The sequence below is a fragment of the Notechis scutatus genome, chromosome 5, assembly GCF_049901735.1.
Source record: "Notechis scutatus isolate UNSWTSFEM ecotype Mainland chromosome 5, rNotScu1.2, whole genome shotgun sequence".
In the NCBI taxonomy this organism is placed as follows: Eukaryota; Metazoa; Chordata; class Lepidosauria; order Squamata; family Elapidae; genus Notechis; species Notechis scutatus.
Window position 1 is genome coordinate 61445744 of NC_142013.1, and position 24704 is coordinate 61470447.

At 39.0% G+C, this 24704-nt stretch overlaps 1 protein-coding gene across 1 annotated transcript in view; it reads left to right on the forward strand.

Moving 5' to 3' along the window:
- Positions 1 to 24704, forward strand: part of CFAP47 (cilia and flagella associated protein 47) — a 245919-nt gene that overhangs the window by 98824 nt on the left and 122391 nt on the right. Inside the window, exons 22-24 of the mRNA XM_087966888.1 lie at positions 10381 to 10549; positions 16606 to 16706; positions 20520 to 20679. Coding sequence (XP_087823014.1) covers positions 10381 to 10549; positions 16606 to 16706; positions 20520 to 20679 — 430 coding nt within the window. The remainder of the gene's footprint in view (positions 1 to 10380; positions 10550 to 16605; positions 16707 to 20519; positions 20680 to 24704) is intronic.

The following is a 24704-nucleotide window of genomic DNA, read 5'->3' on the forward strand; positions in this document are numbered from 1 at the left end:
AGAGACAAACAACCTACTTTCCAACAAACAATTTAGTTTCAGAAAAAAATTATCCTGTAATCTTCAACACCTACACTGTAAAAACATATGGACTACACAACTTGATCAGGGCAAAACACGACGCAATTTACATAGATGTCTGTAAAGACTTTGACTTAGTGGTACACAACAAACTACTTCTAAAATGAAAATATTATGGTTTTTCTGGACCCCTGTATAATTGGATAGCTGCATTCCTTTCAAACAGGCAACAACTGGTCAAAATACAAAGCACAAAATAGATACAAACCTAAAGTAAACAACTCCAAACTCGGTTGCAGAAAATACGACTGCAGCAACAGAGTTGTCAATGCCTGGATTGCACTACCTGACTCTGTGGTTTCTTCCCCAAAACCCAAACTGTAACCTTAGACTGTCTACTATTGACCTCACCCCATTCCTAAGAGGTCTGTAAGGGGCGTGCATAAGTGCACCAATGTGCCTGCTATCCCTGTCCTAATGTCTCCCTTTTATTCATACCCATTTCATGTAAACATAATCATGTTCTAATTATATTTGTTATCTAATACATGCTTGACAAATAAATATAAATAAAAAATAAAAACTAGATGATGAAGTTAGATCAGCATCCTGATCATTATCCAAATCAAAGGTTACAGGAATTGATGGAATATCCATTGATATACAGCAAGCAACAGAAGAAGATTGGTCAATGCTTGGTCAAAGTTCAAGCCAAGCTATGCCAGAAAATCCAGAGAATGACACAGTGGGCACAGATTGGAAGAGATGAGTCTACACTGCAATATCTAATAAAGGATTGTGCCAACTATTGTACATATCCTTAATTTAAATGCTAGTAAAATCATGGTTAGGATTATCCAATGAAGATTAGAACCCCATATGGAAAAAGAGATGTCAGATGTTAAAACTATTGACCTCATGAGGAACATGAGACCAAATTACTGTATAATTGAGAAAATGAAAAATATATAAAAGAAATCACTATGTCCATTATCGATTATCAAAAAGTTTTTAATGGTCAAACTATGAAATGTGCTCAAAAAAGGGGGAATCTCAGAACCTCTCATTGTACTGATGAGAAACTATATGCAGATCAGGAATTTATAGATGTATAGATTAACAGAGTTGGAAGGGACCTTGTAGGTCATCTAGTCCAAGCAGGAGACCCTACACCCTATCTGACAAATGGCAGTCCAATCTCTTCTTGAAAGTCTCAAGTGATGAAGCTCCCACAACTTCATTGGTTGATTGTTCTCACTGTCAGAAAATTTCTCCTTATTTCTAGGTTAAATCTCTCCTTGTTCAGTTTCCATCCATTATTCCTTGTCTGGCCTATAGGTGCTCTGTGGTAGCCCCTCAAATATTGGAATACTGCTATCATATCTCCCGTAGTCCTTTTCTTCACTAGACTAGTCAAGCCCAGTTCCTGTAACCGTTCATCGTATGTTTTAATCTCCAGTCCCCTAATCATCCTGGTTGCTCTTTTCTGCACTTTTTCTAGAGTCTCAACATCTTTTTTATAGTGTGGTGACCAAAACTGGATGCAGTATTCTAGGTGTGGTCTTACTCAGGCTTTATAAAGTGGTATTAGTACCTCACTTGATCTTGATTGTATCCCTCTGTTAATGCAATTTAGGATTGCATTGGCTTTTTTGGCTGCCGCTGCACACTGCTGGCTCATATTTAGCTTGTTGTCCACTAAGACTCCAAGATCCCACTCACAATTACTGCTATTAAGCCTGGTTTCACCCAGTCTGTAAGTGTATTTTCGGTTTTTCTTGCCTAAGTGCAGGACTTTACTTTTCTCTACATTTAATTTCATTATTGTTAGACAGGGCCGTGTTCAAGTCTGTCAAGATCCATCTGGATCTTGAGCCTATCTTCTAGGGTGTTAGCTATTCCTGCCGGCTTAGTATCATCTGCAAATTTGGTAAGTTCCCTTTCTATTCCCTCATCTAAGTCATTTATGAAGATATTGAAGCATACTGGAAACCTTGTGGCACCCCACTGCTTCCTTCCTTCCATGTAGACTTAGACCCATTAAGGACTACTTGTTGAATACGGGTTGTCAACCAGTTGTGACTCCATCTGGTAGTGGTGCTATCTATCCCACTTTTTTCTAGCTTCCCAAGAAGTAGGTTGTGGCCTACTTTGTTTGAATGCGTTGCTGAAGTCTAAGTATATTATGTCCACAGTATTTCGCTGGTCTACTAATTTAGCCACTATGTTGAAAAATGAAATAAAATTGGTTTGGCATGATCTGTTTTTTAAATTCTATTTTCCAGTATCTTTCTGGGTATTGATGTTAGGCTGATTGGTCTGTAGTTTCTTGGGTCTGTTTTTTTCCCTTTTTTGAAGATGGGAACCCTATCAGCTCTTTTTCAGTCCTCTGGTAGTTCCCCGGTGCTCCAGGATTTTTGAAAGATGTGGTGCAGTGGTTCTGAGATGACCTCTGCCAGCTCCTTTAGAACTCTGGGATGTAATCCATCAGGTCCTGGTAATTTGTGTTCATTAGGATCAGACAGGTGTTCTCTTACTATTTTTTTATTTTGTTGCTTATTTTAACTTTTATTTCTAGTCTGTCTTTTACAGTTATGTTTTTGGTAGGTTGGGCTATAGTTTCTTTTTGAGTGAAGCAAAGAATGAGTTAAGCAGCTCTGCTTTCTCTCTGTTGCCTGTTACTTCCTTGCCATTTTCTCTCTTTAGTGGACTAACTGTTTCTTTGATTTTTTTCTTGTTATTTATATGTTGGAAGAAACTTTTTTTTTGTTATCTTTGACTTTTGTTCCAAGTCTTTGTTCATGCTGAGCCTTTGCTTTCCTGGCTTTGTCTTTGCAGATTCTGGCTATCTGCTGATATTCTGCCTTAGTTGTGTGTCCTCTCTCCATTTTTTGTACTTGTCTTTTTTGTCTTTCAAAAAGGATACCATATTATGGACAGCCTGGCTCCAGATTGGCAGAGGAGTGAGACATGGCTGTATATCTTTTCTTATATATTCAATTTATATGCTGAATATATATTAAGAGACATTGGATTAGAAGAAGATGAATGTGGTTTTAAAATTGGAAGAAAAAGCAATTTCCATTAATAATTTTGGAGATTTTTCTTTAAGGTACCCACTACAAATTCACGGTGACTCCCATTGCTGTTTCCTGTTATCAACTTTTCATAAACGTATAGCTATGGCTCCAATGGTGGAATTCAAATTATTTTTACTACCGGTTCTGTGGGCGTGGCTTGGTAGGCATGGCAGGGGAAGGGTACTGTAAAATCTCCAGTCAGAGGTGGTATTTGCCAGTTCTCCGAACTACTCAAAATTTCCATTACCGGTTCTCCAGAACTGGTCAGAACCTGCTGAATACCACCTCTGTGTGGCTCCCTTCAAATGTATTTTATCAGTTTCCATACCATTTGCACTGCCAATTGGAGTTAATAGTTGATATTTCTGAAAAGTATTGGACTGGGAAAAATTGATCTACAGAACATTTTTAGATATAATGAATAAGCCTATATGAACCTCAGACATGTATGCTTTCTTTTGCAACTGGGGGAGGGAAAAGGAAAAATTTTCACTTTAAAATAAATGGTACTTTGTACTGAATACAACTTTGGAATTATTTGTGATCTGGCAGAACATATTAATAGCTATTTTAGGTAGAGTTCTATGAGTTTATATTCTGTTTTTTTCTGAAGTAGAAGGTAGAAAGTGTCTTTATCCTAATTTATATCCGTGTTATACATTTGTAGTTTGATAGCTGTGAGACATGCTGACCTGGTATATGAAATAAGTAAATTTTAAGAGCTCTGATAATCTTGTTAATATGGCATAACTATTGAGGACACCTGCCATCACATATTGTTTTCTCATAGGTTTTTATAATACTGGACTAGTTCAATAATTTGTATTAATAGTGTTATTTTTGTTTTCTAGGGAACCTGGAAATGTTAATGTTTCAAGGCAAGGCATGATCACTGTAGCTCATTACATTTATTTATTTATTTATTTATAAAAACACTAGGATAATGATGTATACATATATACATACACATGTATATGTATATATAGTATATGTATACCTCATTATACATATGATCCCAGTGTTTTCCCCGTAAGTGCAGGTTCTGTTTTTTGGGTCAACGTGCCATTTTGTGCAATCAAATGTAGCATCCATGTCTAACTGGGTTTTTTTCATGTCTGCATTTATTGTATCTTGGGATCTTTGCTTCGGCCTTCCATGTGGTCGCTTGCCATCAATATTAAAGTGGAAGGCAGTGCAGACAACAGTATGGAGTGCTGCTCGCAGAACATGGCCTTACCACTATTTTTAAAATGTATATAAGAACTCATTATTCCTAAGAACTCATTATTCAGGAGATATCTATTGGATAACTTAGTGTCATCTCTTCATACATTAGTAGCTCATCTCTTTGCCCCACAATAAACTCTGTTATCAAGTTTCACTAGTCAGAATAGTGGAATTAATTAATGTTTCTTAAAAAATAAATTGTACTCTTGCCATTTTTTAAGTTAGAATCAATTATAACAGCAGCCTTTTAGGGCAATCACCTATGGATTTTGTCAGTCATTGTTCATTCTTAAGGAACATTGTCTTGTTCCCCCTCGCTTCTTTTTATCACTCTTTAATGTATATTCCTAAATGAGAATTGATTTTTGTATGATAGAAATAGCACTAATCTATCTGTTTTATTTTGCCAGTAGTTAATAATTCTCAAGGTATTGATAAAAGCTGAAGTGGATGGATAACTTGAGGTGTAAGGTCACGTCATCTGTCTCCCTGCTGCCACCTTTTTTCTCAATGCCTCATTCTAATGATCCTCAGGAAGGTGAATTTAGGCTATGGTGGTGGAGATCTGAAGCATTAACTTTCATCATGAGTAAAATGAGCAAATCTGAAAATTATTATTTATTACATTAATTGGTTAATTGCTAGCTAGTTAGAATAATGCAGTGGTTCACAGCCTCCTGACACTATTGCTCTCCTGGTTAGGCATGTAATCGGAGGATAATGGTATATGGTTAATCTCAGAAAGAAAGTAGCTAGTGATGGGATGGTGATGACTATGAACTCTCATGGTTCTTGTGTGATGGTTAGATTGAGCAAGATCTGAAATGAAGGGTCTTGGATCTGCTCTGTATGACATCTAGCATCTAGATAACGATCTGATTGAAAGTTATGCCCTTGCATCTGTCCTGCTTGTGAGCCATCTACTTCCAAGATTGGACTTGATGAAGCCTGACACTTATGTTCACTCCTGAATTACAAAGGATTAACCATTTTGCTTTAAGGAAATGTTTATTTACAGTTAAAGTATAATCTTTAACTTTTAACTAGAAAGGCAAATATAGTTACAATATATCATTATTTAAACTGAAGACAGATAATGCCATTAAAGAAAAAAGGATTGCATGCAGCTCTTTATTTTCTTAATGGCATTATTTAAATCTGCACTGATATTTAGTTATTCACAGTTAGCAAAAACACATTTAATTTTCTTACTGACTAAAACAGCTACACATCAAAATTACATTCCATTTTCTAAATGTTATTTTGAATCCTTTTTTTCTTTAGGTAAAGATTCTATAATAGAGATTTGTTTAGTTTCTATTATTTATATAATTTGATTTTAATATGACTTGAACTTTCAAGCTTCATTATCATCTTAGAGATAATTGGATGCTAGCTCATAATGATCCCAGCAAATGATTTTGATTTCCTTCTGTCTCTATTGTACATCAAACCCATTATAGACAGTTTGGACATTTGCTATAATTGATAAGAGTAATTCTTGTAGGTATATTTAACGAATCATTGGGGGGGCAGGAGAGAGAGAGGGCTTTTTTTAAAAAAAGAAAGAAATATTACATTTCTTTTATCAGTCAGTACAGTTATAGAGCACTGTTTAGATTTTTCTATTTTTTTGCTGATAAAATGTTTTTATGTGTGACACATCTACCCTGAGAACTACAGACAATTTATCTTTATATACATGCAGTGGTGGGATTCAAAAAATTTTACTACCGGTTTTGTGGGCATGGGTTACTTGGTGGTCTTGGTCATGTGACAGGGGTGGCCACGGCCAACTCAATGTCACTCACGTAATGGGGTGCCTTGCCTGGCCCCTCGTCTCCAGCCATTCCTTGTCACACCCAGCCTCAGTTCTGTAAAAATGTTGTTCACCTTTTTTGACTTTATGATCTACATACTACAAATGTACTTTCATGAACCACTGAAAGGAGGAAATGGCTCACATGCTTTGCCTAAGAGTGTGATAGGCAATAGGCTTTTAAGGAACTGCCAGAAAGAAGGGGAGGCAATGTATTTTCCAAAGCACCAGAAGGCAAACAAGAAGCAATGGATGGAAACTGAGCAAAGAGAGAAGCAACCTAAAACTAAGGAGAAACTTCCTGACAGAACAATTAACCAGTGGAACTGCTTGTCTCCAGATGTTCTGGGTGCTCAATCACTGAATGTTTTTAAGAAAAGATTGGACAGCCATTTCTCTGAAATGGTATAGAGTTCCTCCCAAGGTCCCTTCTAAGTGTTATTCTGTTATTCTGACACCTTTCTCAGGACCTCTATTCAGATTTTGGCATCCTCAGACTCTTAGCTATTTAGCTGAGGAATAACAGAGTTGAAGGGGACTTTGGAGGTCTTCTAGTCCAAACCCCTGCTCAGGCAGGAAAACTGAGGTTGCCAAAATCTGAGTAGAGGTCCTGAGAAAGATGTCAGATTAACAAAATAACACTTAGAAGGGACCTTGGGGGGAACCCTATACCATTTCAGTATTTCAACTGCAGGTTTCTAAACATCTTATTTAAAAATGAGATTAATATCCTGATAAGATTTTTAGAAATCTGCAGTTGAAAGTTAGTCACATCTCCTTACCCTGAAGACCCAATTTCATTTGGAATTTAATTCCAAACTGATTTCTCTTTTAGCATTTCTCTTGATACTTCTCCAAAATGCACTCCCAAGAAGCCACATCTCTCTCTCTCCCTCCCCCCCTCTCTCTCTTGAGAGAGATCTAAAGGGGGAGAAACTACAGTACTACTGACATTTAATAGTCTGTACAAGAGTCTAAACAGAAAATATAAGCAGGAGCCAGCAAATATTACAAAACCCTCCTGGAAAATGACTATTGAGTTAATGTTTCCCAAATGCAATCCTTTGTAGAGCAAAATGCTCTGGAGTCTGGACTACAGATATTGAATGCATGTAAATCACACACACACACCTCTCTGTCTCTGTCTCTGTCTCTGTCTCTCTCTCTCTCTCTCTCTCACACACACACACACCTGACGGATGGCGCGAGAAGGCAGAAAGCAAGCAGAGGGGGTGGCGGCCGGAGCATGCCACCACCATGGCTACTTGCTTTGTTTAATCCTTCTCCAGGAGAAAGGCAGAAAGCAAGCAGCTACAGCAGCAGTGGCAGTATTCCTGGAGGGCAGGGCGGGCAGATGTACCGGGGCTGCTGTACATGCGAACCTCTGCCACCCCTCTCAGCCCCAACACAGCAGAGATGACCCCCAAGGGCTGCCCACCCACCCACTGCCCAGGCCAGGTTGGAAGTAGCGCATCTCCAGGGAGGAGGCAGAAAGCGGGCAACGGCCAGAGCATTGAGCCGCCGTGGCTGCTCGCTTTGTTCATTTCGTGCCCAGGGCAGAAAATGAGCAGCTATGGTGGCGGGGTCCAGAGCATGCAGTTGCCTGGCTGCTTGCTTTCTTCATTCCACCATCCCCCAGGAGAAGGCAGAAGGCAGCAGGCAGCATGCTCTGGCTGCCACCGCCACTCAATTTCTGCCTTCGCCCGGGAGATGAAATGAACAAAACGAGTGGCCATGGCAGCTCCATGTATGTATATCTAGGATGTATATCCATGTATATTTCAGATGTATATCCAAACCCCCCTCCAAAGACAAGTTGCAGTGGTGGTAAAATGGCCACCACAACGATGGGAAGTAGTCCGGGAAACTAAGACTGTGCTGGAGAGGTGAAGTTGTGAGCAGAGTGTGAACCAGGCTAAACATATGGATATTAAGGTATCCCAGAATTAAGGAATAAAGAACTGTTTTGTGAAAGTGTATTGAAGCAGCAACCAGATAGAGAAAGAAGGAAATTGGAACTTATAAAATTGGCTTTGAATATTGAAAAAATTAATTTGGAGGTGAAAATCTAGAGGAAAATATTTGAACACAAAAGCCTTGGAATTTAAATTGGATAATTATTGGATTTTTGGCACTAAATAGGCATAAGTAAATGCTGGAATAGAATGTGTTGAAAAGAAATAATAGCTAATAATTGGAATTAGCAAAATTAACAAAGGTTTTATAAAAAAAGAGGAAGAAGTGAAAGAAAGGGTAGAATGTGGAAACAGAATTGAGAGCGCCACCTCATGGTATAGGGAAAATTTCAGTAACTTTTGGAAAAGTGTCTGGTCCTTTTAAAATTGACTTGGAACTTAAAAGAAAATAAGAGGAACTTCATTATAATAAAATAAAAACCCTGAAAAGTGAAATATTAGAATATTACAAAGGGGAAGACAGCTGAAGAAATTGCTTTGGAATGATCTGGTGACTTTGGGAAAAACCAATAGAAGGAACCTGGAAACAAAGACTAATGGACATTGATTGTTGAAATTAAATATAAAAGACGCTGGTTAAAACAATTTATTGGACATTTGGATTGTATATGTCAGGGTTCCAGAAATAGTTCGGTTTAATCAGTAACTCTGAGACAGGCATATTCTCAAAGTGCTTTATTAAAACAAAAACATGGCACGTCTGTGAGATTTTGAAACTAAAGTTTCCTCCCAGACCTCCCACAATACTCAATCAACACCCACCCATTTTCTGCCACATCATCAATCAAGTGAACCAATCAACCTTCAACTACAATTCTTGCTGCACCATAAAGAATGACCTTGTCAGTCTTACATATCTGTTATGTCTACTAAAAATTACTCAAATACCAACAGCCTCCCCTTCCATCCTCCGTATCAGTGTGGCAGCTTTTAATAGGGATTCCAAAACTGACAGTATAATTATCAAGAAAAGTGGAGAAAAAGAAGCAGCCTAAAAAATGGGAGAACTATTTGCAGAAATGAGATTGGATCTACAAGATATGAAAGAAATGATGAAAGTGAATCTGGAAATGTACAACAATATATTACAAAAACTAGAAATGGCGACTCAGTTTTTAGAAGAACAAAGAGAACCAGAAGGGAAGGAGTTAAATAAAGAGGAAACCAGACTTGAAGATCAAGTGGAACAACAACCATTTAAATGGGGGGGGGGGAATTAAAGTTAAAAATTTGTGGTGGGGCAGCAGAGGTGCGTATGCACCTTGGTACTTGCCCCGCCCTCCCGGAATACCATCACTGCAGCTGTTCGCTTTCTTCCTTTCATCCCCTGGGACCACCGCCACCTGCTTCTTCCTTCTGCCAGGGGCGAAAGGAAGAAAGGCACGGCCGCAGCATCTCTACTGGCCCTGCTATTGCTATTTGTAACTTGCTTCTGAAAGCTGGGATAAGTAGATGACAATCAACAAATTGAAACTGAATGCAGATCAGTTTTCCTTCTTTAATATAAAAGCAGGTTTACATTTTCAATATAGTGAATCAGATGCTGCTGTTAGAAAAGCAGAGGTTAGGAGTACAGTATTTCAGTGGCATTTAATGCATTGTCTTCTTTCCTCTACTGAGATTCAACCTTGAACTGTTATTTCAGGTTCAAAAGAATAAAATTTTACAAAATTAACTTCTTAAAAAGAATAAAGCCCAAACTTGTACAAACACAACAATGGTAAAGTGCAACATACTTTCTGTGGGCTGTCCTCAAATATTATTTGAAAGCTAACACTTTGGGCAGAATGTGTAGTCCCAGTGGATCTAGTTCAGTTGCAATACCTGCTGATAAACTTTCAAGTCCTATTTAAAGTGCTATTAACTTTAACTTCTTTCAATATAGGGAATGACAATTCATGAAGTGCATAATCTTTTATATTATTCACTTGCTTTTGAGATAATTTTCATAATACTTCCTCTTAAAATCTCCTATATAGGTCAGGTTGCAAGAAGTTCTTTGAATATTTGGCAGAATGAAGGCCACAAATTTAGTTTTTCACCAAACAATAGTTTTCCCCCCCTAATTTTTAGAACTATATTTACATTTACAATATTTTTAATCTTAATTTCATTTCTTTATGGAGTGACTTTTCTTTCTCAGTGTCTTGGGAATATGAATTGACTACTGGCAGAATATGAGATGCGCTGGTTTCTGGTATTCAAACATTTGTATTGCTAGCATTGAGAAAATTATAACTTTATATTCATCCTTTAGGTGGCAGCCTATGATTTTACTCTTCCAATAAAAATTAATGCTGATGAAGCTCAGTGGTCCACAAATGCTTCAAAAAAGTTAAATCCTGCTCGTTCAGCAAAGCATATGGTTGTTCCTCGACCTCAGTCATTGACTATACCTACTCAAGAATGCAAAGTACAAGCAACTGGTATGTAAGCATCAAAGGTAAATATAGATATGTATATACCGTATTTTTCACTCCATAAGACACTCCTGACCATAAAACACACCTAGGTTTAGAGGAGGAAAACAAGGGGGAAAAAATTGTCTCGGCCACCCTTGTAGCAAGCAGCAAATAGCCTGGTCAGCTATCACAGCCGCAGCACATGTCTCATCAGGGCTCCACTCTGTTGCGCCCAACACCGTTCATCTAAACGACTGGATCCCAGCCTCCCATAGCCCCACCAATCAGTGGGCTGGCCGACCGGAAATGCTTCCATTGCTGCCTCCTCCATGCCTGTTGCCTCCACTGGGGAACGCTGGAGCCTTTGCTGCTGAGCAGCTGATTGGCGGTTGGATCAGCCCCCTGGAATACTGCCGATCAGCTATTCCAGGCAGCAGAGATTGCTGCTGCTGTTCACCGCTGCTGCCTGTCACCACCACTGCACTAACCCCCTCCCCCCAGGTATGGCAAGCCCCCAGAGAGGGTTTGGCACTGCAAAAGTACCCCACTGCCACGGCCCAGTCTGTGATGCAATATTTGCTCCATAAGACGCACAGACATTTCCACCCACTTTGGGGGTGGGGTGTCTTATGGAGTGGAAAATACAGTGTATAAAATGTCCTTTAATAATTTTAAAATGTGATAAAATAGACAAATCAGGTGACAAGAACAGTTGTCTAAGTTAATATATTTTTCTAGGAATTAATTTATTTATTCACATTTTTGAATTGCCCATCTCCTTCAGAGAGGGGCTGTGGGTGGTGTACAATTAAATATAAAAATAGTACATAAGATTTTTTGAAAATGAAAAATAGAATTTAAAAGGAGGCAAGGATGATTGAACCCTATTAAAAATTATTGAAAAAAGTGAAGAGAGGGCTCTCAGGGCAACATCCACCCCCATAGCTGTATGTTCTTGGTGTCCAGTATGAAGCCACAGAGCCTTGTTTTAATTCCGTTTCAGAAGGCCAGGAGATTTGGATGTGCCTTACCTCCAGGGGAAGAATATGATAGCAGTGATAGCTAAACTTTTCGTGTGTCAAAAGTGCATGTGCCTGCACCCATAATGCAATGCGTGCACACACCCCGCACCCCTGTGCATGTGTCCATGAACCCCCTGCACACCGTGTGCCTCTGCACAGGCGTGCGTGACCTCCCACATGCGCCCCACCACCCTGCGCATGCGCGACAGATACATGACAATCAGGCTGGCGGGAGGCATGCACGTATGCGCAGTGGATCTGTTCTGGGTGACGGCTTGCATGCCAGCAGAAATGGCTCTGTGTGCCACTTCCACCATGTGTGCCATAGGTTTGCCATCACAATTCTACAGAATGGGGGCAATGATAGAGAATGCTCTCTTCCTAGATATCACCAGCCAAAATTCTTTAACTGATGGGATCTGCAACAAATCTTCATGCCTGAATGGGTGAGATGGGCAAATGTAGTGGGATGAAGATGGTTCCATAGGTAGTCTGATTCCGTACCATGTAGGGCTTTATAGATCTCAACTAATATATTGAATTGGACCCTGAATCAAGCTATCCAATGTAATTCTCAGAGCAAAAGTGTTACATGCATTCTTTTGGGGGCATCTAGAGTTGCTCCTGTGGCTGCATTCTGTGCCACCTAAAGCTTCTCAATACTTTTCAAGGATAGCTCCATATGGAGCTCATTGCAGTAGTTCAGACAGGAGATAACCAGGGCACAAGTGAACATTTTTGTAATATGTAGATACTTTCTCTCTATATTCAGACTTGAGATATTCTTGATTATCAGATGAAAGATCGGAACTGAGAGACAAAAACAAGAGAAGTGTGACCCAGTTTATATTTATGAATCTTTTAAGTGGTCATTGACTATATTACACATTTCAAAGAACATAACATAGTCAGTACTTTCAAGGAGCTTAAAGAAGGAGATACCTGCTTGCAGTGGTTCCACCATTATCACTTTAACAGAAGTGTTACTGAGATATCTATTCAGATCTTTTTATTTTCCATATCATATGCTGCTACATTTCAAAAGGACCTATGATTCTGTGCAGTACAATAAAATGACATAAATCAATAAACCAAGGAACATAAATAATAGTCATGGAGATCACATCTTCCATAATACAATAAAATCGATAATGATATAGACATGATGTGACCAATTATTGACACCCCCCCCCCAAAAAAAACACCTTGTTTTCCCATCTTTTTGAAGTTCACAAATGAAGGTGACCTCCTGGTTTGCAGAGAGGAGATGGTCTAGAGGGTGGGCATTATTATCCAAAAGCAGTCATTCCTTTCTATCTCATGAATTTATGATGGGAGAGGAACTATCAGCATATTTATTCAGAATGAAAGCATTACATAGATAAGACCTTTGAAATCAACTGGCTTGTAGCTACTGGAGTACCAAATTTTGTTGAGCTTTGTAAGTCAGAATAAGCATTCATTGTTAATGTATTTATTTATTTTGCATGATTCTATGCTGGTTCAGTCATGAGACTCTATGCAACTTATTACAAAGAATATAACATATATATAAAACATTAGCAAAATGATAAAATTTATCAATAATAGTAATAATAAATACAAATGAATATAAATTCAGCATAATGCTATCATTTTTTCTAAAAGCAAACATCTTTTAATATCAAAGCAGAAAGTTTTGTCCCAATGCACATAGAACTCCCATTCTCACCTCAGTTCCCAAAGATGCATTTTAAACCATCCTGAATACTAGAAGAAAAATGAATAGTGACTTCCGGTGGTGACATTTGACATGTTGTGGAATAATGCTCCTTTCCCTATACCAAGATTTTCGTGTCTGGTAGCCGATTGAGGCAATGTTCAGTCCCAGAGGGACCAGCAGAGAGAGAGGGAACTCTTGGAGATGGCAGGGAGAATTGCAGCTCCCAGCCATTCGAAGAAGAGAGCTCACAGCCTGATGTGAAAGAAGCCAGCCTTAGGGCAGACCTGTAGATGTGGCGTACCGATCCAAAGAGGGAAGGGAAGATTGAAGGCAGTAAAGCAGCAATAGGTGAGCTGTGGATGTAACTGAGTCTAGAAGATTGGTGAAGAGAGGGTCGGAGAACAGTTAAATCAAAAGGAGTTTCCAGCGAGGAAGGGCTAAGCAGGAGAGAAAGCAGCAGTGGTTTTGTTTTCCTTCCTGTGCTGGGCATATTGGCATCTGAGGAAAGGAAAGACTAAAGCAATAAGACTGAAGGAGAACAGAAGAGAAGAAGAGAAGGAAGGAAAACCTGTGTTTGGGAAAACTGCCTTTTGAAGATTGATACTGTATAACTCCGATCAGGGAAGGATAGAACTGACGGATGGGAGGAAATCATGAATGAATGACTGTGCAATCTGCGTATGAGACCGCCATTGTCAGAAGGAATGAGAACTGAGAACTGATGCAATACTGATAAGTGATGACTAATGGGAATTTTCTTTTTCCCCCTCTTTCTTACATGAATTAACACGATCAGATTTATTTTAATAATATTTACCTTTACCTATATTTGTAATACTTAAGCATTACTAAAACTAATATAATTACAAGTAAAAAGTTTAAGATAAAGGAATAATTAGACTCCTTTCCTTAATGCTATTATTTACATAATTTTCATATATAGATTATATTTACATATAATTATATAGAGTTATATTAGAATTTGTATAAATTTTTTTATAATTTTTTAATATTAAGATTGGGATTAATTTATTTACTTGAAGCACTTACAATAACCTTAGCAATTGATAATTAACTAATATTATAGTATAAGGAATATTATTATAGTATAATATATGCCATCCAGACTGGTGAAAATGTACCCTAAGCTGAACCTGAGTTGTTGGAAGTGTAAGAGAAGACAAATGGAATTTGTCTTCCACATCTAGTGGCTTATTAAAATTAAAAAATATTGGGCCAAGATACAAACATGGTTAGAGGAAATTATTCATTGCAGATTGGAGTGGAAGCCGGAATTATTTCTCCTGGGAATCATTAAAGACAAATACCCCAAAAAGATCCGATATCTGGTTATACACATAATAATGGTGGCAAGAACTGTGTTAGCGCAGGCTTGGAAGATGTCTACCATTCCGTCTGATGAAGTTATAATTCGTAAAATCCTGGATTTTGCAGAGATGGATAAAGTCACAATGAAATTAAATGATAAAGAAGACTCAGAATAGTACTCAATTTGGAACATTTGGTATCAATAGGTAGACAGTAAAACATGAAAAATATAGATTAAAAGAGTAAATAAAATTGGCATATTGGTAGATAGGAAGAACCAATGAGAAACTGTTGAAATCAAGAAATTGCCAGAAAATGGAGATCTAGGTAAACATTCATATTAAATTTATAACATATATGTAGTTATATTGTATACTGAAAAATATATAACATATCTTCTTTTATGGCTATGGAATAGAGAGCACAGTACATAGACTATATTTATGTAGATTTCTCTCTGATTTCTCTCTGATTTCTCTCTCTCCCCCTCTCTTTCTCTCTCTTTCTATGTATGTATGTATGTATGTATGTATGTATGTATGTATGTATGTATGTATGTACTTAGTGTTAATATGACTTTTTTCTCTTTTGAACTAATGACTTATATACATGAATCATTTCTTATCAATATTATTAAGGCACTGTGAATTAGTATTACCAATACTATGAATAACTGTCAAGTATTAATTGTATGTATTGTATTTATTGTACTGTCAAAAAAAGATGCTGAAAGATATTAACACATCTTCTATTATAGAAATTTTTGTAATTTTTAAAAATATTTTGAATTTCAATAAAGTATTTTTTTAAACTAAAAAAAGAAGAAAAATGAATATTTAGGAAGGAGCAGAATCACTCTCAAACTCTCTAGTACCCTGTAGAGATATAATGAAATAAATCAATGCTGAGAGACCTAAAAAGATATACACACCCAAAAAGAAAAAGAGATACACACCCATATTGTCATCCAGGATCTCACCCAATGCTATAACCAGTATGGCTTGTCTTTCATGCCCAGATCTGAATTCTGGATGAAAAGAATCCAGATAAACTGCATTCTATAGTGTAGTTTGTAAGTGATTAAACAGTGGGTGATAGTTGTCTAGCTGTCAGGGTTCTGCCCAATGCCCTAATTAAATCATGAACCTCAGGCCAAGCTTCAAAAGAAATCCATTTATTTATTAGGAATATCATGTTGGCACGGACCAAGTGGAGCCAACTCTGACCTCACTTAATTTGTGCTTTGGCTCTGACCCTGTTTCCCCCTCCCCCCAAGATGTGTCATCAATCACATTCCCCAACGCAGCAATTTCACAGGTTGTAAAAGTCACTCCCTCCAGCCACTGTGGGTTTCCGTGGAGATGAACTAAATTTCAGTTATAAGTTGGTGAAAATAAAGTTTTCTAAAATCTCTTCAAGACCTCACATCAAGAACACCCACTTTAAATCATTGCATAAGAAATTTTCATGTTAATTTTTCTATGCTCAGCCTCAACTCCAGATCCAAAATCATGGTATTGAAAATCTGTAATTATGCAATCCAACAGTGGTAGTATTATCTCTAGTCTTTTCATTAGCCAGAATAAGGTGGTTGCTTTTCACCAGATGATTCTGGATGGCACACCAGGAAAACACAACTACTGTTCTTTTTGATATTATTTGTCTAGGAGACAACTTAATCTTATGAGATTTTTCTACCTTGGGTCCTAACTTATTGTGCGTATTTATTGATTTGTTTGCTAAGTAAACCAGGTTTACTCTTGATATCAGGTTTAGAAAGATCTTCAATTTTATCTCCCCATTGTGGTAGATATATCCAGTTTTGTTCATATACTGGATGTATTTCTTGCCATTACAAATCAACCAAACCTTTGAAATCTGGATTCTTCATGTTAGTCTTGTTTGATTTGAAGATTTTCCAATTCTAGTAAAAATTACTGATTTCATCCAGTTTTAATCCATGTGTAGTTTGATAAGTCTGTCTCCTTGAAGTTAAAATAGTTGTCTATGTTTCTTTCTTTCTACAGTGTTACAGCCACCACTGCATATTTATCCTTCAGAGCTCTCCTTTCAACATAGTGTAAAATGTATCAAAATGGGTGTTATAAGAGACAGCAGTAATATAAAGGTTGGTACATATTATAAGGAAGTATGGATGTTTCTAATTGTGCCACACTGTTGTTCTATAGTTCTGTTTATGTAGTGTTTTTCAAGCAAGAAGTAGTAACTCTACTGTAGTGGACTGTAGATTATTTCAAAATAATGCTGAATAGTCATTTTTTCCCAAGAAAAATGTGTAGTTATTGCATTTACATCTGTTTTTTTTTTTTTGAATAATCTTTTATTTTATTCAGAAAATTAAGGTAAAATACAAACTCAAAAGAGAGAAAGGGAGAAAGAAATGTTATAAAAACAAACATAAATGGACAAAATATTAGATAAAAAAGGAAAAATGTGCATTAAAAAGACAGGTAAGAAAAGGGCAAAGTAATTAACAGGTGAACAAATATCAAAATTAAACTTCAGAGTCATCTGTTAACAATCTATTATTATATTTAACTTATCTACAACAGTTTATCTACTATAAATCACTGCAGTCATTATCTATGATCTATCTGAGATAAAATATCCTTCTTAATAATAACACTTTTCCTTAAGATTTTGATTGATAACTTTCCCAACAATTGTATCTTTTTTCCCTAAATCATAAACCTCTGTTGTCAATCCATTTTCCTCTAAAAAGTCCACTTGAAATTGTTTTTCAATTAGATATAGTAAATCCATTCCCCAATCACCATCAATCTTCTTAAGGAAGTTCAGTTCATCATTCATCGATTCTGTTAACTCCAAATCTGTAAAAGTTAGTATCTCCTTCAGCCTTCTCCAACAAACCTGCGGTTTCCAAACCGAGTTCCTTTTCCTTTAAATCTGCCAACAGCAATTTAGATTCCAATCTATCCAGTTGTGAGCTTGTGATGACCCGGGGAGTGGCACAAAAACAGCACAGTTAAATAAGCAAGAATAGTCCCTTTAATTATCTCCAACTTTGCCCCCAATGTCCAGGTTACCTTCAGCTGGAGAAAAACTCTCTCAGGAACAGCCTTTAAGTGGAGAAAATTCAGTCCGAAAACAAAGTACATACAAACTGTAAATAAAATTTCAAACAAACCACGCTGCAATAATTAACTTGACAGGGCAGGAGAAGGAATTGCAGCCTTGAAAGCACAGCCAAACACACACAGTTGGGAAGACGCCAGGAACCCAGATAAACCTCGACAATGCCAGATTTGCTTCCAACAACTTTGCTGTGTGTAGCTTCCCTTTTTAAACACTGTTTTCCCAGCTGCAGCTAATGAAGGGAATCAGGGCCCTTTCCTCCCTCGTAAGCCAAGCAACTCATATTGCTCCCTTCTCCGTTCTTCCCTGCGCACCCTAGGATGAAGAGGGGGTGGCCCTGTGTCTTCCTCTGAATTCCCTCTGCCTTGCTCTACCTCTCCCCTGCTGTGCCCAGCTGGACTTTGCCCTTCCCCAGTTTCTTCCACAGCTCTGCCCCTCTCCACCCGCTTCTCCACTGCCTGCCCATCAGTCCTTATCACGCATGGCAACATTGCATGCACGCACAACACTGCTGTCTGCAGCCTGCTCTTGCACGCCCGCCAGGCCAGCCATTGCTGCCTGCCTTCCATTGTGGCCCTGCCTTTACTGATCTCTCTGGGTGAATGAGGTTCTGCAAGCCCTGGTCACCTTCCCTCCCACTTGCCTTTTGCCACCACTGCCGGTCACCTCCCCCCCACTTGCCTTTTGCTGCTGCCCCCACCACTTGCCTTCCACCAAGGAACACATGGAGAGGCTCATATAGGATCTGGCCAGGTCAGCGGCTGTTTTTCTCACCTGCTGCTGCACAGCGGAAAGCTTCCAAGTTCCCCCTCCCATTAGAAATGGTTCCTTGACAAGCAGAGAAGCAAGCCAGGTTGAATCCTGCTTCTCTCTGCTTGCCTGGGAGCTGTTTCCAATGGGGCTCACCTTCCCCCCACACACCACTTGCCTTTTGCAGCAAAGGCCACCACCGAAGCTGCCCAATGAAATTCCTCACCATTGGTGCAGTTCCAGGATGCACTGCCACCTCTCTCTCTCTCACTCAAAGCCGCGGCTGAGCCAAGCCAGCAAGCTTTCCTTGGCTCTCTTCACTACTTCTTTCATTTCTTTGTTTTGGAATTCAGACTGGCTGAACAACGATCTCCAGCCATGGTGGAAGCATCCCTTTGGGAGACGCTTCTCCTCCCCCCCCTCCTCTCGTGACTGTGGCCTGTGGTGGGGCCGGGAGAGTGCACATGTGAGGGGAGATGCTCATCAAACAAGTACCAAAGTACAGCAAAACTGGTCATGGGGCAGGCGGCTACTCGCTTAAGGAGGGGAATCATGTGCACTCCCCTGGCCCCGCCACGGCCACTGGTCACAAGAGGAGGAGGAGGGGGAGGAGGAGGAGAAGGGTCACCCAAAGGGACACTTCCACAATGGCTGGTGATCATTATTCAGCAAGTCTGGATTCCAAAAAGAAGAAATGAAAGTGTGTGTGTGTGTTTCAGATGGGTCTCCTCGCTTTAGAAGGAGAGGGGGAAGGAGGAAGGGAAGGGACAGAAAGAAAGAGAAAGAGAGAGAGGGAGAGAGAAAGAGGGGGGAGAGAGAAAGAGGGAGAGAAAGAGGGAAAGAGAGAAACAGCAAGAAAGAAAGGAAGGGAGAGAAAGAAAGAAAGAGAAAGAAAAAGAAAGGAAGGGAGAAAAGAGAGAAAGAAAGAGCAATAAAGAAAGAGGAAAAGAGAGAAAGAGCAAGTAAGAAAGAGGAAGAGAGAGAAAGAAAGAGAGAAAAAGAGAAAGAGGGAGAGAGGAGAAAGTGAATGACATATATGAATGGATAGATAAATACATGAAGGGAGGCGGGGGAAGAAGACTCTGAAACAGCACAGCAATCTAGGGCTGGAAGGGATTTCGGAGGTCATCTAGTCCAACCCCCTCCTCCAGCAGGAGATCTTTGCAGAATCATAGAATAGCAGGGTTAGAAGGCTGTGTGTGTGTGTGTGTGTGTGTGTGTGTGTGTGTGTGTGTGTGTGTGTGCATGGCTGTCAAAACTTCAAAAACAGGTCAAGTAGCTCTGGGGAGATTGGTCATAAATTAGAACACTTGTTAAGCAACCGGCCATTAAGCGAGGACAACTTGTATTTGGTTTGCCAGTCACATGGCCATGCCCACCCAGTCACATGCCCACCAAACCATGCCCATCCAGTCATGTGACCAAGCCATGCTCATCCAGTCACATGACCACCAAGCCATGCCCACAAATTAAGCCACGCCCACAGAACCGGTTGTTACAAAATTTGAATCCCACCCCTGGGGAAATCAACTGGTCATTTTTAATAGAATGAAACCATCAAATTCTTACAGTTGCCATAGTGATAGGGAAAACCTTCTCTTTGGGAATTTTTGCTTCCAAAGCGACCTGAACAGTGCTCCTTCAGTAAAGTTGAAGTATATTTTGCATCTGAAATGCATCTGAAATATCTTTTGTTTGGATTTCTAAAACCTTGATTCTGAGCATAGCATTTTTTTCTATTCATTACATGCCATCAAATGACTAATCTGTTCATACAGCTGGATTGATTGATTAATTAATTAATTAATTAGGTTCCACTCAAAATTCATGCAGAAAAGATCTTTTGCATGTGCCACTTTTATGTCACTCATTTTAATTAGCAATCTGAACACCCAACAATATTTTACACTATAATTGTGGTATTTTTCAATAGCATTCATAAAATTTGGAGAAAATATGCCTGAAATTTGAAGGACACACACAAATATTTTGATGATAGGTCTTTTTGGTGTCATTAATTATTCATAAAGTAGTCCATCTTACATCATGTGGCTTACCTCATCTCTTTTTGCAGAAACTGTATTTGAAAAACACCTCAAAGAAACAGCTTATATGGCGATTTGATCTTGATGCTGCAGGCAAAGCTGTAGATGATGGTATCTTCAAATTTAGTTTACATACTGGAATTCTCTATCCCGGGCAAAATGCAGGTGTTACCATATGCTTCTGCCCATGTAAGAATTTGTTTTCCTGTCAACTCTGTATATGTTTAAATCAATTTTGTGTATTGAAGATTCTACTTTTGAAATGTTTTATAGATACTTTCTTGCTTAGTTTTATACATTTGAAAAGTTAATTATTTTGTTTAAAATAAACACTATATATACATATACATACAAACACATACATACAGAGAGAGGCACAAAATAGTATACTGTATAGAAACACATAAAATATATACAGCATTCCTTGTACATTTACTTCATTCACTAGAATGAGCATAGAATATCATCTTCTTAAAAGATATATTTCCCATAGGTTCTATTGTTAATTAAATGATTTGAAAGAAGAGATGCTTTCATTTGAAAAGTTTCAAAAATTTCAGCAACCGGTTCTCTGCCCAGTTGCTGGGTGGGCATGGCCTAGTTGGCCTCCTGTACCACGGCGAGGGAGGGGGCATTTTCGCCTTCTCCAGGCTCCGGAAGCTTTCCTCGAGCCTCTGAGATGGCGAAAATGGTTTCCCCTGGGTTCCAGAGGCCCTCTGGGAGGCCCGTTTTTCCCCCTCCCTGAGCCTCAGTGCTGGCCCTGCACTTACCTCGCATCCAAAATGGGCCACGTGGAAACTCCCAGGAGGGGAGGGGGGTGGGGCCAGTCAGGGGTGTGATTTGGTGGATCACCAAACTGGCCATAATGTTAGCTGTGTGTTTGCCCAGGTTCGGCAAACCTGTAGGAGCTCATCCCTGTGTAAGATGTGAATGAAGATATTAACGCATATATATGATTCCTGGAAGTATATATTAATTACTGAATATTCATATAGTGATTAGTATAATTTTACAGAACTTATATAAAGGAAGCCAGTCAGTTTGGAAACTGAACCTATAAAAATATTACTACTGAAATTAATACCAACATCTAGTCCAACCCCCTGCCCAAGCAGGAGACCCTACCCCATTTCTGACAGATGGCAATTCAGTCTCTTCTTGAAAGCTTCCAGGGATGAAGCTCCCACAACTTCTGAAGGCAAACTGTTCCATTGGTTGCTTGCTCTCAATGTTAGGAAATTTCTTCTTAATTCTAAATTGCTTCTCTCCTTGGTTAGTTTCCATCTATTGTTTCTGGTCTTGCCTTTTGGTGCTTTGGCAAATAGTTTGATCCCCTCGTCTTTGTAGGAGCCCGTCAAATATTGGAACAGTGCTATCATGTCTCCCCTAGTCTTTCTTTTCATTAGATTAGTCATATCCAGTTCCTGTAACCATTCTTTGTATGCTTTAGCCTCCATCCCTTTAATCCAAGGATCTTCAAACTTGGCAAGTTTAAGACTTGCTGACTTCAACTCCCAGAATTCCTGAGCTAACATATTTATTTTCAAACTTTTACTTGAATATTTTTGTTTCATAAGTGGCGATTACTTTCTCAATATGGCTTTTCTTCAAGACTGAAAGGCATGGGACTTCTGGTTGTTCTTCTGTCGTGGTCAGTTTGGAATCCGTGATCGTGCGCAGTTTTGCTCCTAACTCACTTGTTGGAGAGTCCCAATTGGGACCGGAAACACCCTGGAGGGATGGTGAAGAAAGGGGGAATTGCTTGGAGGGTTGAGGGAAGCCACATCTCCCCTTCCTGACAAGATAAACCCCCTCCAAAGACAAGTTGCAGTGGTGGTCAAAAATTACCATCATGAAGACAGGAAGCAGCCTGGGAAACTAAGACTGCTGGAGCGGTGAAGTAGTGAGCAGAGTGTGAACCAGGTGAAATATATGGACATTAAGGTACCCTGGAATTAAGAAACAAAGAACTATTGGATGAAAGTGTGTAGAAGCAGCAATCAGAGAGAGAGGGAAGGAAATTGGAACTTATAAAACTGGCTTTTAATCTTGAAACGAATTAATTTGGAGGTGAAAATTCAGAGGAAAATATTTGAGCACAAAAGGCTTGGAAATTAAATTGGATAACTATTGGACTTATGGCACTAAATAGGCATAAGTAAATGCTGGAGTTGAATGTGTTGAAAAGAAATAATAGCTAATAATTGAAATTAGTGAAATTAATAAAAGTTTTATAACTAAAAAAAGGGAAAAAGTGGAACATGGAAATAGTGTTGAGAGCGCCACCTGATGATGTAGGAAAAATTTCAGTGACTCTTTGAAAAGTGTTTGGTCTTTTTAAAATTGAAATTTGGAACTTACAAGAAAATAAGAGGAACTCCATCATAATAAAATAAAAAAAACCTGAAAAGTGAAATAGCAAAATATTATAAGGGGAAAGATATTTGAAAAAAATGACTTTGGGAAAAAGTTGGAAAAGAACCTGGAAACTTATGGACATTGATTGTTGAAATTAAATATAAAAGACGCTGGTTGAAACAACCTACTGGACATTTGAATTGGATATAATTATTAAGGAAGAGGAAAAAAGGAGCAGTATACACAATGGGGGAATTATTTGCGGAAATGAGACTGGAACTACAAGATATGAAAGAAATGATGAAAATAAGCTTGGAAATGTGCAGCAATATATAGGTGAAATTAGAAAAATTAGAATATCGTGCAAAAGTTCATTTCAGTAATGCAACTTAAAAGGTGAACCTAATATATGAGATAGACTCATTAAATGCAGAGCAAGATAGTTCAAGCCGTGATGCATCATAATTGAGATGATGAAAACCCCAAATCCACAATCTCAGAAAATTAGAATATTGTGAAAAGGTTCAATATTCTAGGCTCAAAGTGTTCCACTCGAATCAGCTAATTAAGCCATAACACCTGCAAAGGGTTCCTGAGCCTTTAAATGGTCTCTCACTCTGGTTCGGTAGGAATCACAATCATGGGAAAAACTGCAGACCTGACAGTTGTGCAGAAAACCATCATTGACACCTTCCATAAGGAGGGAAAGCCTCAAAAGGTAATTGCAAAAGAAGTTGGATGTTCCCAAAGTGCTGTATCAAAGCACATTAATAGAAAGTTATGTGGAAGGGAAAAGTGTGGAAGAAAAAGGTGCACAAGCAGCAGGGATGACCGCAGCCTGGAGAGGAGTGTTGGGGACTTTCACAAGGAGTGGACTGAGGCTGGAGTCAGTGCATCAAGAGCCACCACACACAGATGGATCCTGGACATGGGCTTCAAATGTCGTATTCCTCTTGTCAAGCTGCTCCTGAACAACAAACATCAGAAGTGTCTTACCCTGGCTAAAGAAAAACAGACCTGGTCTGTTGCTCAGTGGTCCAAAGTTCTCTTTTCTGATGAGAGCAACTTTTGCATCTCATTTGGAAACCAAGGATCCAGAGTCTGGAGGAAGAATGGGGAGGCACACACTGCAAGATACTTGAAGTCCAATGTGAAGTTTCCACAGTCTGTGTTGATTTGGGGAGCCATGTCCACTGTGCTTCATTAAGTCCAGGGTCAATGCAGCTGTCTACCAGGAGATTTAAGAACACTTCATGCTTCCTTCCACAGACGAGCTTTATGGGGATGCTGACTTCATTTTCCAGCAGGACTTGGCACCTGGCCACACTGCCAAAAGCATCAAAACCTGGTTCAATGACCATGGGATTACTGTGCTTGATTGGCCAGCAAACTCACCTGACCTGAACCCCATAGAGAATCTATGGGGCATTGCCAAGAGAAAGATGAGAGACATGAGACCGAACAATGCAGAAGAGCTGAAGGCCACTATTGAAGCATCCTGGTCTTCCATAAGACCTCAGCAGTGCCACCGGCTGATAGCTTCCATGCCACACCGCATTGAGGCAGTAATTGCTGCAAAAGGGGCCCAAACCAAGTACTGAGTACATATGCATGCTTATATTTTTCAGAGGTCCAATATTGTTCTCTGTACAATCCTTGTTTTATTGATTGCATGTAATATTCTAATTTTCTGAGATTGTGGATTTGGGGTTTTCATGAGCTGTAAGCCATAATCATCTCAATTATGCCACATCACGGCTTGAACTATCTTGCTTTGCATGTAATGAGTCTATCTCATATATTAGTTTCACCTTTTAAGTTGCATTACTGAAATAAATGAACTTTTGCACGATATT